General features: G+C 45.3%; 2 protein-coding genes across 4 annotated transcripts in view; one reads left to right on the forward strand and one right to left on the reverse strand.

Moving 5' to 3' along the window:
* The window catches only part of SLC5A10 (solute carrier family 5 member 10), a 111,865-nt gene that overhangs the window by 50,948 nt on the left and 46,128 nt on the right, over nt 1-14,789 (forward strand). The gene's annotated exons all lie outside the window — the stretch shown is intronic.
* Nucleotides 1-14,789, reverse strand: part of FAM83G (family with sequence similarity 83 member G) — a 45,956-nt gene that overhangs the window by 13,417 nt on the left and 17,750 nt on the right. Inside the window, exons 2-4 of one of the 2 annotated variants that reach the window (XM_054992653.1) lie at nt 11,755-11,922; nt 4,544-4,668; nt 1,137-2,592 (exon numbers count right to left, since the gene is read on the reverse strand). In XM_054992653.1, the coding sequence (XP_054848628.1) occupies nt 1,137-2,592; nt 4,544-4,668; nt 11,755-11,922 (1,749 nt within the window). Of the gene's footprint in view, nt 1-833; nt 2,593-4,543; nt 4,669-11,754; nt 11,923-14,789 lie in introns of both variants that reach the window. The other variant, XM_054992652.1, reaches the window with a different exon arrangement.

Below are 14,789 nucleotides of genomic sequence, written 5' to 3' on the forward strand. Positions count from 1 at the left end.
TACTTTCTTCCTTAGGTTATCAGAGCACTGCATAAATAACTAGGTCAGATCCACATATTACAAAGCCCTTGTGGCTACAGGAGATCTTTTGATCAGATGCATTTTGGGAGTTCTGAGCTTTCCAGGATTACATGGGCCCAATTCAGATTGGGACCTTGGTATGCAGGGAGAAGTTGCTTGAAGCCTTTGCCCCATGCCATTTGCCTGACTGGAAACGGCTCTTTGTCCCATTGAAGAAACAACCAGGTACTAATGACTACAGGTACATTTCCTTGACAGGACAAATAGTAACTCCTTGGGGGTCCCTTTGGGGTGGGGAAAAGTGCTTAAGCCCCTTCTCCCTGCATGCCTTGGTCCTCACCTGAATCCGGCCCTGCCACACCTTGGAATTAAATTCGGCGGATGGAAATCCCATTGCATGGCTGATCCAGATGTTCTCATGGGGAACATGACGGCTTTGTAACATGTGAATCAGCCTTCAGTGTAAACACATGTGGACAGCCAAGCTGAGGTACTTATTAGCATCAAGTGATAATTGCCTGTTTCCCACTATGTGAAACCACACAGTGTTGTCTTTGCAGTTATTCAGGGTATGTGCAAGTACAGGTTTCCTGTTTACCAATACATTGATGGAGATAATATTCCCATGCCATCCAGTGATAACTGCCTTTGTGACATGAATCACTTCTGGATCCACGTTATGCCTTATACATCTCATATCCTAACTGCAGAAATCTAATATTACAATCATAGTTGGTGTCATTGAACTATATCAGTATTTTACAGGTATGTACAAAAAACTATGCATAGAAGGGTACAACAGATAATCCTACCTGTGGAGCATTGCTCGGACAGGTAATGTAGCCGTCAGGTAAAGCATGTGGGTTACGGCCCTTTCCCAAAACACACCTAATCTCTTCTACGCTGTCGCTTCTCCTCCGCCTCCTGCTGGCCTCTTCCAAACCCACACTTAACATTGGCTGGGGGCTGCCCAAAGGACTCACGAAGGTGCCCCGGCTCACGTGTGGCTCGCTCAGCTTCCTTTGCAAGCCGGGGTGGTGGTGAGGGCTGTGCCTTCCTCCGTTCGGGAGGAAATCAGAATTGGTCCGGCGCCGGGGTCCAAAGTGGTCTCTCACCTCAAAGCACTCGTCTGAGATGGAGGATGTGCTGGAATGCTGGTGGCTGTGGGTGGTGGAACTGCCAGACAAACTTCCCTGGTCACTGACGGTTAGGTAGACATCTTCCTCGTCCTCTTCTGCTTCACCTCCTTGCACTCCATTCGTGGGGCAGACGGCTGCTTTTTGCGACACAGCCTCCTGCCTAGTCAGCTTGCAGTGGCTCCCTGTGGCTTCAGCCTTTGCGGGGCTTTCGTTGCGTTTTGTGGTGGCGCTGTCTGTTTCTGGCTGCTGTGTTTGGGTGTCATCTGCTTTGGCAGCTCCACCCTCAGCAGGTACACTTTTCATGGAGATAAAGTCTGTCACGTGGACAGTCCTCGGTTTGGGGACTGGGGTAGTGATGCCATTGTCCTGTATTTGGTCATGAACTTTTGTATGTGGGGGTTGCTTCAAGTGCGCACTAATGGCCAAAGTGGCAAAGGCGTCTCCGTTTTTGGGTTTCCTTTGAGTCTTTCCTGTCGGGCTAGGTTCAGGGGCCTCCTGGATTTGTCCCACTGGATCAGGGGCCTTCTGGATTTGTTCCGTAGAGTCAGGGCCCTGCTGAATTTGTTCCATAGGGTCAGGGGCCTGTTGAATTTCTCCCGTAGGGTCAGGGGCCTTCTGGATTTGTTTTGTAGAGTCAGGGGCCTTCTGGATTTGTTCCGTAGGGTCGGGGGCCTGCTGAATTTGTCCTGTAGGGTCAGGGGCCTGCTGAATTTGTCCCGTAGGGTCAGGAGCCTGCTGGATTTGGACAGAGGAAGAAAAGGTATTGAGATGACAAGGAGAGACTGGGGTAGGCTGGTTGCTCTGATTTTTTTTAACGCTTTCCATTTTCTGTTTGAGCATCTGCCTATGCTGTGCATTGGCTTGGGAGATGTCGCACACTTTGATGCGGTTCATTTGGGAGAGCTGAATGTTTTTGATCTTGGGGTCAATAATGTTGATGTAACCTAACACCTCGCTCGGTTCTGGGTCCGGCTCAACCCAAGTGGGCAGGTAATCAAACATATTGGCTTTCTCCAGGTTCAGGAGCCCTGGATGGATAGGTGGTGCTATCTCCATGAGGTCATTCGGCCTCTCAGACACTCGCCCTTCTGGAATGGCCTTGCCCTTGGTTTCCGCCCTTTGTTTTTCGGTGAGATTCCGGTCGCTGCTTGCATGATTGCTGTTGGTGATCTGTTCGGCGCTTTTCGCTTTCACCAGGGCATACTTGGGGTTGACCAATTTCTTCACTACAGCATTGGCTGGGGTCACGGGAATAACAGAAGGCAGGATCACAGGCTCAGGTTCTGGCTCCTCATCCATGGGAATAGACTTCAGGCTGACACCCCGAGATAGAAGATACAGTTCCTGGAATTGCTTGTCAAAGGCCTCCACCACCTGACCAGAGAGGACTGAAATGACATTCCTGTCAGTTCTTGCAGCAGACCAGGTGAAGCTGGGTGGGAGCAAACAGAGAGTTATTTTTGTAGTTTTCCCCTTCCTTTAAGGTTAACCTAATATAAAGGACCTAACATGGAGGAGAGGAGAATGTAAGCCATTTTGAGTCCCCATTGGGGAGAAACGGCAGAGTATGAAGTAAATATCTAAACATAAAAATGGGCAACATGAAAAATAAATAATATATTAAAAATATATTAAGAACCACATCCCATGGCAGATTTTGATTCTTTCTTTTTTTAATATGAGACATGTTGGTTGCCAAGCATGCAGATAGGTCTGAGAGGAGCACAGGAATTGGTATAATAGTCACAGAACCACTGATGGTTCTCTAATGCTGGTTAAAGCTGTGGTATTTCCCTTATGCTGTTCCAAGGAAGAAGGGCCACATGCACAGGATCTCTACCAACTGAAAGGTTGCATGCTCCTCCAGAAATGATCAGCTAAACACAATTGCCAGCATGGTATAGTGGTTAGAATGTTGGAATATGATCTGGGAGACCCAGATTTGAGTGACCCATCTGTCATGGAAATTTGCTGGATGACCTTAGACCTGTCTCACTCCTATCTCACAGGGTTCTTGTGAGGATATAATGGAGAATTATTTTACTTTACCCTGTCTTTCCCCCTGTTGGGTACCCAAAATGGCTTCTCATCTCCTCCATGTTGCCTCACAACCACCCTGTGAGGTAAGCTAGGCAGAGAGGATGTAACTGGCCCAAAGACCTTTCCATGGCAGAGTGGGGATTTGAACCTGGGCGTCCCACCTCCTAGTCCAACAGTCTCACCACTGCACCATACGGACTCTCCTATCTTACAAAGTCTTGCAAAATTTTCATATAATCTATAGATCTAATATAAACCAATTATTGCGGAAGAAGGCAGAAACTAAGAGTCTTTCTACATGAGACATCTGACACGCGAAGAACACACGTTGGGAGATGCAATGTTAACCGGGAAGGGTAGTTTAAACAGACAGAGCCAGTGGCAGCGCAAAAGCTTTGCTATACACTGAAGCTGTGTGAAGGGGCTGTGAAATGCCAGTAAAGAAACTTCAGCCCATTGTAACCTCTCCAGGTCCAAGCCTGGCTCTGGAAGGCACGCTCCAGCCCATTTCCATTCCTCACTGTCCTCTGGTTGCAATCCCATACATTTTTAGATTGGAGAAGTGAAATTGACAGAGCCTTCAGGAGGCGAAGATGAAATTAACAAACCCTCTGAGGAAGGATCTCTGCTGGCCCTGTCTTTTAAAACTACGCTTCCTGGCTAACATTAAAGTCTCCCTACACTTGACAAACATGTGCCAAGGAACCTTGTGTAGACAGACTCTGAGATATATTATAACTCAGTGTATGGGTTACATTCTTCCATGATCCTGATATAGAAACAGACGTTTTATTGTGACAGAAACTGTTACATTGCTTTGTCTCCCCTCCCCCTCCAATCAGCTGTGTTCAGCTCCCCTCCTCCCCCAGCCATGTACTTTCTTAGCTCCACATGCAAAATATCCCTGTACAGCAAGAAATCCCACAGGTGCTGCCGTGATGATAGCTGTGGAGGGCAGCACCATAATGGAGAAGGGGAGAATGTTGTAAGCCACTCTGGGTCCCCTTTAAGAAGAAAACTAAAATATAAATGAAATAAAATAAATTTTCCTTTCCTTCTCAGCTTTTCTGAGAGCATCTTTCCCATTGATGCTCACAAAGTGATTTAGAAGAATGCAGACAGACAGCCTTGAAGATGTGAAAAATTATTATAGAAGATAAAACTCATAAATTGCCTCCCAAATTTATAGTCTACACCCTGAACTTTTCAGAACAAAACAAGAGTTCTTGTGGTCACTGGATCAGTATCTGTTGTGGAATTTCTCAAGCTTTTGATGGAGCTCTTTATCAAATATTCTGGAGGAAACAGGAAATTCTCAGCTGTTTCTAAATGAAAGTACATACCTATAAGATCCATTCATGGCTTTGTCACCATCCACAAACATGAATTTCTGAGCTAAGGCACCTTTGAACCTTGTAGCTGAGCGGGTGAAAAACTCAGTCCCCCCTGTTGTGCGGACTCTAAGATTCTGCAAAAACAGAAGCAATAAACAAATAAATAAATAGGTTTCTGCAGGGATCAATAATCAAACAGGAAACACCTTAAAAATGAGGGTTCTTAGTCTATATTTCATGGAATATTTTATTTTACAACCCCCTGCCTAGCATTACCACCTTCGGTTTTTATTTAAATATAGTAAAAAAAAAAAGGTACAAATGCAAAAGGTACAAAATGCAATAAAACCTTGAAAGAAAATATAATTTAAAACTTTAACATAGTTAAAAATATAATTGTCAATACTACACGCATACCCTTAGGAGGCCAAAGAGCAATCCTAAGGAAATCTAATCAGAAGTAAATCTTATTTTATTTAGTAGTTCCAAGGATTGCCCAGGCTACCCTGATCTCATCAGTTCTGGGAAGCTAAACAGGGTCAGCCTTGGTTAGTAATTGGATGGGAGCAGAGCTTTTTTTCTGGGAAAAGAGGTGGTGGAACTCAGTGGGTTGCCCTCTGAGAAAATGGTCACACGGCTGGTGGCCCCGCCCCCTGATCTCCAGACAGAGGGGAGTTTAGATTGCCCTCCACGCCGCTGGATCTCTGTCTGGAGATCAGGGGGCGGGGCCACCAGCCATGTGACCATTTTCAAGAGGTTCCGGAACTCTGTTCCTGCTGAAAAAAAGCCCTGGATGGGAGACCCCCAAAGAAGACCAGGGTTGCAGTGCAGAGGCAGGCAATGGCAAACCACCTCTGTTTGCCTTGAAAACCCCAGCAGGGTTTGTCATAAGTCAGCTATCACTTGACAGCCCTAAAATACCAGAGCTTGGTTTAATCGCTAAGCCCTCATTTGCTTTGGCTTCAACTACATTAATTGCTGACTAATTAGCTGAGTTTCTTCAACTGAGTACCTGATACCAAATTGAATATTGACTGCTGAATGGGCATATCACATACTGGATGGTTGGCAGTCCCTCAGCATATCTTGTAGCAATGAGTTCTGTGTACTGATTCCCCATTTAATGAAGGATGATTGCCTTTTGTATGTCCTCAGCATACTGCCATTGAACTTGATTGGATGATCTGGAGGATTTGTCCAGGGTATCCATGCCATTCATGGTTTTAGAAATCTGGGCTGTTTTCAGATGGCTTACCTGAAGCTGCTCCATGCCGCAATGTTGTGGATCATGAGAAAACACGATATTTTGTGTTTTCCCCGGCACGATCCACAACATTGCGGCATGGAGCGGCTTCAGGTAAGCCATCTGGAAATGGCCCTGTTTTCGCATCTAATGTTTCTCATTTCTTTTATACGCTGAAAAGCCCCAAGCTCTGAGGTATGTCCTCAGATGTGCATGGAACAAATAAGTAAATAAATTAAAAAGGCTGGCCATTCAACAGGCTGTACAGAATAAAGGGAACAGAATTCTGGGCTTTGCCTACTTCAAGCTATAGGTAACTCAAAATTCCCTGCATGTAGTAAAATAGCATGCCAGGTCCATTTTTATGTGGACAGCACTCAAAAAATAAATCCCCTTTTAGTCTGATCCGTACAATCCAGTGTATGACGATCATGGAATTGCAGCACAGGCCTTCAAATGTGAAAACAAAAGGAAAGTTGAGGAACGAGGCCACCGCAGTAATTGTTAGAACAGGCTTTAAGTGACTTGCTAAGGGCTATAAGATAAAATCATTGGCAGAGTTGACAAAAAGGTAGGTCAGGATTTTCCTGCTTCTTCTGACTTAAATGACGGCTGACGTGTGCTTCTCAGACACATTTCTGAACAGCTGCTTCAGTTCTCCCCGTCTTCTATTGAATGAATTTGATAGATTTATGAACTGTAAATATTCCAGTGCGCCAATCACGTACATGACACTTAACAGGTCTCCAGAGCTTTGTAAACACTGGTTTGAGAGGGAGGTTCAAAGTCTGGAATTGAAAGTCTCAGAGAGGGACGATATGAATGTTTCAGTCATTCCTTCTTGTCCCAAAAGCATTTTTTCCCTGCTCCTCAGACAATCTTCCTGAAGTTGAGTGAAAGAAACAAAAGATGCCCCAAATAGAGCGGAGCTTCTCCTTCAGATGTGAAAACTGCACATTTGCTGTTGCTTAGACATGTCTAGAGCCAGCATCAGGTGTGTAAATATTATTGTTGGATCCGCCAAAATTAAAAGCACAAATGGATGTGCAGACAAGCCAATTATGGATGATAACGTTGAGCCAATGTGCGTCAAATGTTTCAGGAATGCATTATACAGCTCAGAGCAGGGATGGGTGGATTTTTCAGCCTTGGAGCCACAGCTAGGTCTCTGCCTGCTTTTGAGGGCTCTGAGCTAGATGCCGCCTCTTCCTGGTTTTAGCTCTGGCAGAACTGGCATCCACCTTGGAGCCCCCAGAAGCACATGATTCTTCTAGATGGTTCTTTTAATATCACTTGACCTAACAATTTTTGGAGAGTATTTGCCCACTGCCTGATACTGTGGCCTCCGATAAATTGATAAGCAATTGAAGGGCTGGATGAACACATCCTGCAGGCTGGATGTGGCCTAGAGAGTCTGTTCTTTTGAATTGGGTACATGATGCTCTTTAAGCACATAGTAGTATGTTGATGTGCAACCGGGATTTGGGTCTGCATGTCTGCTTTTGTGGGTAAACATCTTCCGTGTGTGACTCGAGCATGTGGGAACATGGAAGTGGCTGCGGAAACAGAAGCAGGGAGGCACATCTGCCAGCAAGCTGTCTTTCTTCATGGGTGTATTGTCGAAGGCTTTCACGGCCGGAGAACGATGGTTGTTGGGGGTTTTCCGGGCTGTATTGCCGTGGTCTTGGCATTGTAGTTCCTGACGTTTCGCCAGCAGCTGTGGCTGGCATCTTCAGAGGTGTAGCACCAAAAGACAGAGATCTCTCAGTGACACAGAGGTGCTACACCTCTGAAGATGCCAGCCACAGCTTCTGGCGAAACGTCAGGAACTACAATGCCAAGACCACGGCAATACAGCCCGGAAAACCCCCAACAACCATCTTTCTTCATGGGCCTTGCAACTTCTGCAGTTCAAGGAGGACAGGCTGTTGGGCTGGTGTGGTTTGTTTCTGTCTGGTGTTTTCCTACTGCATGATGCAAAGTTTAGGATGGTACTTTTTGTTAAAAGATTTAGGACATCCCCCTATGTGGGTGGATGGCTCGGTTTGTTTTGTTGCTAAATACCATTCACAACGCGTCCACACTTGACAGTCTGAGCTCTTCTGATCTCATAATAGCAATTCTGTGGGGTCACTGAAAGAGCCCCGTTAATCCTGGCTTCTGTGTCTGGTCATGCCCTTTCAAAAACACACAAAAGGGTCAAAGGCATGGTTTGGGCAACACCCAGCTGAGCCAAAAAAAAAGAAAAAATCCCCCACAACAGCCCAAACGTTCTGCTTCCTCCTCCCAGCTTCATTAAGCCAGATCTGTTTGTTCAATCTCCCAATAGGAAGAAAAAAAGCAGAAGCAAACACCCAAAGGCGGATGGAGTGACTGGGGAAAGTGCAGCCTCCACTTTGGCCAAGGTTTGAATCATTCGGCAAACACTCCAGTTGTTGAGCAAATTGTGACACGATTTCCCAAGCCGGCATGTTGACCCGTTCCACCTGCTTGTTTCAGCTTGCTAAGGAGGGCCAGTGACTCGTTCGCTAGAGGTTGGGATAGCCTCGCCACCACTTTTTTCTTTTAACCAACAAAGGCTCGCAATTTTTTCCCCCCAACTCGGAGACTGTAGCGATGGGGGAAAACTCGGCTGGTTGATTTTTCTGCCTACAAATGCACTTTTTAAAGGGTCTCTTCTGCCCACAAAATAAGCAGGTGTCCTGTTCATGTTAGAATCAGGCCAGACTTTTGAGGTCTAAGCAGCAGCAGTGGTGTAGGACTGCAGGAATGTAGGTGTGGCTCTTGGTGGTTAAAAAGACTTCCCTACATGACAGTAGGCCTTTGTGGGATCCCCTCCTCAATCATGCATGATGTTAGGTACAAGAAAGGGGTGAAAGCATCATGTGTTTACATTGAACTTTTGTGGAAACATGGCCTAGGTTTGCCAATTAAGCAGCTACCTGCCCATGGTGAGGAATTACCTGCCCCAGCCCCAATGTCCATCCCTGATGAACTGAGCACAGGTGGAAATTAACCTCCACATAGTGATGCTCTAGAAATTTCCCCAATCTCTATGGTAAAGACCACAGAGACTATGGGAGGCAGCCTAGAGCATCAAACAATGGTGACATCACATTCTCCCCAAACTCTGTCCTCCCCAGGCACATGCTCCAAATCTCCTGGGTTTTGCTGAGGCAGTGCTGGAAAACCCTATTCCTAACCTCCAGGCAGGACTTGGAGTTCTCCTAGAATCCCAACTGATCTCCAGACAGCAGGAATCTGTTTTCCTGGAGGAAATAACACGTTCAGAGGGTGAACTTTATGGCACCAAATTCCCACTGAGCTCCCTCCCTAGACACTTCCTCTAGACCTCCAGGGATTTCCCAACTTGGAGTTGGCAACCTTATGTGGGACATATTTCCCTCCCCAATTTGTATCCCATTTCAAAGTGCTATTTATATTTTGCACTTGGCTCTTCCCTCAACAGTAACTGCATTACTGCCCACATGTCTACCATTGCTCCATATATTTTCTGGAGTACCTCTCTGATGCTCTGGGTGAAAGTGGGTGGGAGGGTAGCCCATTTGCCAACAGAAGGGAGGCAGACCTCCTCACCCATTTGATCATGGCTGAGGCATGAGAATGGAGAGCTGTCTTTATAAAGAGATGGTGTTGCCGCCGGAGTTCTGTTCTCAAAGCAAGTTGTGTTGGAATATTCCCCTGGCAAACGTATAGTGTTTGCTTTTCCCTGAAAGGCTTGGCTTTATCATATAAGCATCTGGTCTGGGGTTACCGTAAGAATGGCTCTGTCATTTTTGCTGAGGCTGGGCCAGAAGTAGTGCAGTTTATGACCCAGACTGCAAAATGAAACCAGGAGCTATAACCTCTGACACAGTTGAAATGGCAAGAGGCAAACATATAAGGCTTTATCATTCTGTCACATTACGTTGCCCAGCAATCAATATGCCTACGCTGGGTAATGGAGAAGATCATACATTACGTTGCCCAGCAATCAACAATCGTTCCCCCGTGTATATACTTGTAAATGGCTTGGATCTTTCATTAGAACTGTCAGCATTTGGTTGAGAAATTCCAGGAGATTTGGGGACTGGAGGATGAAGTTCAGGAAGGAGAGGGACCTAAGCAGGTTATAATGCCATACAGCCCACCCTCATTTTCTCCTGTGGAACTGATCTCTGTAGCCTAGAAATTGGTTGTAATGCCCATATATCTCCAGGCCCCACCTGGAGGTTGGCAACCGTACACCGATTGCAGGATGGGGCTTGGCAATGCAGCTGTCCAAGTACCACTGGCAAGAACTGGCCACAAGAATGTTGCACAAGCAAAAGCCAAGCTTTGGCTGAGGAGTCTTCTTGTGAATCCGATTGCTCCCCACTCATCCTGTAGTCTGAAGTGAGGCCACAGTTCTGGCAAGATACAGAACTTTGTTCCTTGAGTAATGATTTATGATGAGAAGCCAGAGCACATATTCATCATCCATCATCTGCACCATGCATCTGGCACGGAGTTGCATAATTCTTTGGGGTCTCAGTGGGGAGACTGGGTTTTTCCCTAGTTGGAGAGGTCCGGTCTTGAGGAGGGGAGGTGTTCTCTGAGGAACCGATCTCTGTGGTCTGGAGATCAGCTGTAATCCTGTAAAATCTTCAAGCCCTACTTGGAGGTTGGTAACTCTACCTTCCATTGCCCTGGATTCCCTCATGTCCCCAAGGGGAATGGTCACACCAGTATAAACCTTTATGTGCATCTGGAAGATCCAGCCAGCTGGGCACAATGGTGTGAGTTTGGAGCCTGGAAGTCCCCTGCTCAGGTCTTGCCACAATTTGGGAAGCAGGATTTGAGTCCAGTGCTACCTTAGAGACTCTTCTTGTATCTGAACAAGGGAGCTTTGATTTTTGAAAGCTCATACCCTGAAAATCTTGTTGGTCTCTAAGATGCCCCGGACTCAAATCCTGCTGTCCTAGTACATACCAACACCTGAAACTCTACCTACCTGAAATTCTAAGTTTGAGCACTACTTCTGCCAACAGGGATAATATATCTCCAGAATGTATGTATTCTTCAGTAAGAAAAAGAATTAAATGCTGCTCTAAGCAACGCTTAAATTCCATCCCAAAACAAATTGCATTTTGCAGATTTTCAAAAATGCTATTTTTGCATAATTTTGTTGCTTTGCTTTATTTATTTTGGCATGGATAATTATGGGGGATGGATATAAGCAATTTTGCGACCTTCTTACTGACAAGACTAACTGTAATTTTCACCCATTTCTGTGGTTTCTGAGATTTCAGGAGGTGTCAATCACATACTTTTTGTTCAAAACTTTTCAACCATAGAGGCCAGAAACTTGCCTTTTTGATGAAAACTGATCTTCTAAGGAGGTTGCCTAATATGATGTGCCTAACATCATGTTCTGTGATGTTTCTATGCTCCCATGGAACTCTAGTATAGCCCAAACCCTCAAGACCATTGCAAAATTTACTGAGAGTAGTGTATTTGGAACACTTAAAATGTGCTGTATAATACTACATAACATTTCATTATTGCATGTGTGCTAATGGAACAGATGCAGGAACAATCCTGCCCACTTATCCAGGACTCTCCCTGATGGAGTTTAATTTGATAGTCTTTCCTGCTCCTCTAAATTATTTAGCTGGAGATATTGTTGACTGAATCTGGGATTTTTTACATGCAAAACATGTAGGGGCCTTACCAAATCCCACTGGGAATTCCGTGTTTTTCACATTTTTTTTAAAACTCCATTTTGAGCTCCCAGCATGTCTCGCCAGACCCTGAGTCATAGCACCTGAGAAAGCTGCTGGTTGCATGCAGTGAGGCACTGCCTAGTATATGTTTGCCAATGAAAAGCTCACACTGTAAGCATGCTGTTTTTACAGTGCTTCAAGACTTTTGTGCTTCAATGGCTGCAAAGGTGTAGCATGGCTGACTTGCCCAGATCAGTGCTAACTAACATTACCTTCAGGTGGCCAGTGTGCATTTGGGCTCGCTCACACATCTGGAGGAAATACTTCAGGTTGGTCTCATCTAGGATGATGTAAATGGCTACTTTCCTTTTGAAGCTTGCCTCAAGGAGGTCCTTGAAGATGTCTACGTCAGTGAACATGTCCATCACCACAGCGACAACCTATGGAGAGGAAGAACAGAGATGGGAATTGAGCATCTGAGGGAGAATCTTCAGTAAAGTAATATTGGTTTCTGTGGCACCCAGAGATCCCATTATGGAAGCCTCTGGGGAACAGTAGGGTTTGAGTCCATTGGCACCTTAGAGAACAACAAGATTTTAGGGTGTAAGCTTTTGAGAGTCATAGCTCCCTTCTTCAGACGCCTAATGTACAAGTTTCTTCATGAGGTTGATAGATGTTCACTCCATGCTGTTGAATGTGCTGCCTTCCCTAAAGAGAGGTTAGGTGGGTAGCTGTGTTGGTCTGCAGTAGAACAGCAGGATTTGAACCCAGTGGTACGTTAGAGACCAACAAGATTTTCAGGGTGTAAGCTTTCAAGAGCCAGAGCTTCCTTCTTCGGACAGATAGACAGAAGAGAGCTCTGACTCTCGACAGCTTACACCCTGAAAATCTTGTTGGTCTCTAAGGTGCCCTTGGACTCGAATCCCGCTGTTCTACTGCAGATCAACATGGCTACCCACCTAAACGAGCCTCTGGGGTGCAGAAGCAGTCATCAGAACACATTTTCCCACCTGAAAAATCTGTCTTCAGAATTCTTCCATTCCTACCCATTTGTTCGGGTACTAAAGCAAGGTCAATGTACTTCAAGCACACAATTTACCACTTCAGACAATAAATCTCTTGTTTTGTCAAGCTACAAGTGCTGGGATGTCAAAAGCCAGTCTTAGGTTGTACCAGGTTCTGGGCTGCTCATAATAACCTATTGGCTCTGGCCAATCCACACCTAAAGGTCAAGCCCTGCCTAGGAGGCCAAGTATCTTTGAAAACACAAATTGGCAACCCTACCCATAATGCAGTGGGGAATGTGCTGGGTTGCCGAGTCTGGGTTGTGAAATTCCTGGAGATTTTGGGAGGGGAGAGAACTTAGCAGTAATAGGATGCCATAGAATATATGGCATTGAGCCCTCTCTCCAAAGCAACTATTTCCTCCGAGAGAACTGATTTATGTTGTCTGGAGATCAGTTGTAGTTCCAAGAGATCTCCAGGTCACACCTGGAGGTTGGCAACCCAAAGAATGGGACACTTGAGAAGATGTCTAGAATGAACATATATTTCCCTGTCTTTTGTGAGTGTGTCCAAAATATCTATCGCATTACTGTTGGCTTCATTCTACATAAAATAGTGCCAAGGGGTGCCAAGCTATCCTCCTCCTCCTAGCAACTAATACATGCTCAAGGGCACATCTCTATCCTGCTTAGTAATTTAAAGCACTTTCTAATTGTGGGGCCTGGGGTTCTCACAGAATTACAACTGATCTCCAAACTACAGAGATCCATTGCCCTGGAGGAAATACTAGATTTGGAAGGTGGACTCTGTGGCATATTGAGTCTCAGAGTCTCTCTACACAAGACGCCTCGGCGCATGTTCGTCAAGTGTAGGGAGACGCAATGTTAGCTGGGAAGCATAGTTTAAAAAGACAGAGCTAGCGGAGATCACTCCTCAGCAAGTTTGTTAATTTCATCTTCGCCTCCCTGAAGGTTCTGTCAATTTCACCTCTCCAGTCTAAAACTGTGTAGGATTGCAACCAGAGGGCAGTGAGGAATGGAAATGGGCTGGAGCTGCCTTCCAGAGCTGGGCTTGGACCTGGTGAGGTTATAATGGGCTGAAGTTTTCCTTCTGGCATTTTACAGCCCCTTCACACAGCTCCAGTGTATGTCAAAGCCTTTGCCCTGCCCCCAGCTCTGTCTTTTTAAACTACCCTTCCCAGCTAACATTGCATCTACTGATACATTTTCTTCATGTCAGATAACAACAACAATAACATTCAATTTAGATGTCTCGTGTAGAGGGACTCTAAGAGAACCTGAAGTCCTAGAGTGACATCACTTCCCTACTGAACTACCTCCACTTTCCAAACTCCGCTGCCCGCATATTTCAAGGAGTTTCCCAAACCAGGATTGACAACCTTATAAGTCAAAGAAAGGATTTATTTATTTAAAATATTTATTAGCCATCTTTCTTCCATGGTGCTTAAGGCAGCTTAGTATGTTAAATATCAAAAAAGCAGTTGGGTTAAAACACAGTTCAAATACAATTTAAAAGCTGTCCTAAATTTTAAAAAAAGTCTTCAGGTATCTTCTGAAGCTAGGTAAAAATAGTTGATAAAAAAGAAAATAGTAAAAAACAATATATAACCAACAACTATAGAGCAGAGGAGAAAACTCTGTCTCTGCCTGTATCCCGGCTGTTCCCGTCTCAACCAAGTCAATTAGTCAGTGTCTTATCAAAATAGACGTTAAAAAAAGCTAGGAAAAAAATCTTCACAAAAAGAAACTCGAGCCTGCTGAGGCAGTTCTCTTGAGGCAAAGCAAAACAGCCAAGGGGAGCTGGTCCAAAAAAACAAATAAAAAGAAAATAATAAAAAAGACAGAGTTCTACAAAAACACTCCTAACCTGGTAGCCAGAAACTGGAAACTCCATACTCCTGAAGCTAGAAAGTGAGGGGGCCAGGCGCCCTTCCCTGGGGAGATTCTTCCACAGTCATGGGACTGCCCCCCAAAAGGCCCTCTCCAAGCTTCTTTGGTTAATGGGACAGTCAGGGGGGCCTCTCCCTATGATCTCAACTCCCAGGCAGGAACTTGTGGGAAAAGATGATCCTTCAGACACCCTGGTCACAAGCCACGTAGGGCTTTAAAGGATAGAAGCAGCACTTTGAATTGGGCTCAGGAGTGAATTGGTACCCAGTGCACTTGCTGTTATATCAGGTGACATGTTCCTGATAGCTGGTCCTAACCAGTCTAGCCGCAGCATTCTGTACTAGCTGCATCTTCCAAACCGTCTTCAAGGGTAGCTCCAAGTAGATTGCATT

Source organism: Eublepharis macularius, chromosome 12 (genome assembly GCF_028583425.1).
Source record: "Eublepharis macularius isolate TG4126 chromosome 12, MPM_Emac_v1.0, whole genome shotgun sequence".
Lineage (NCBI taxonomy): Eukaryota > Metazoa > Chordata > Lepidosauria > Squamata > Eublepharidae > Eublepharis > Eublepharis macularius.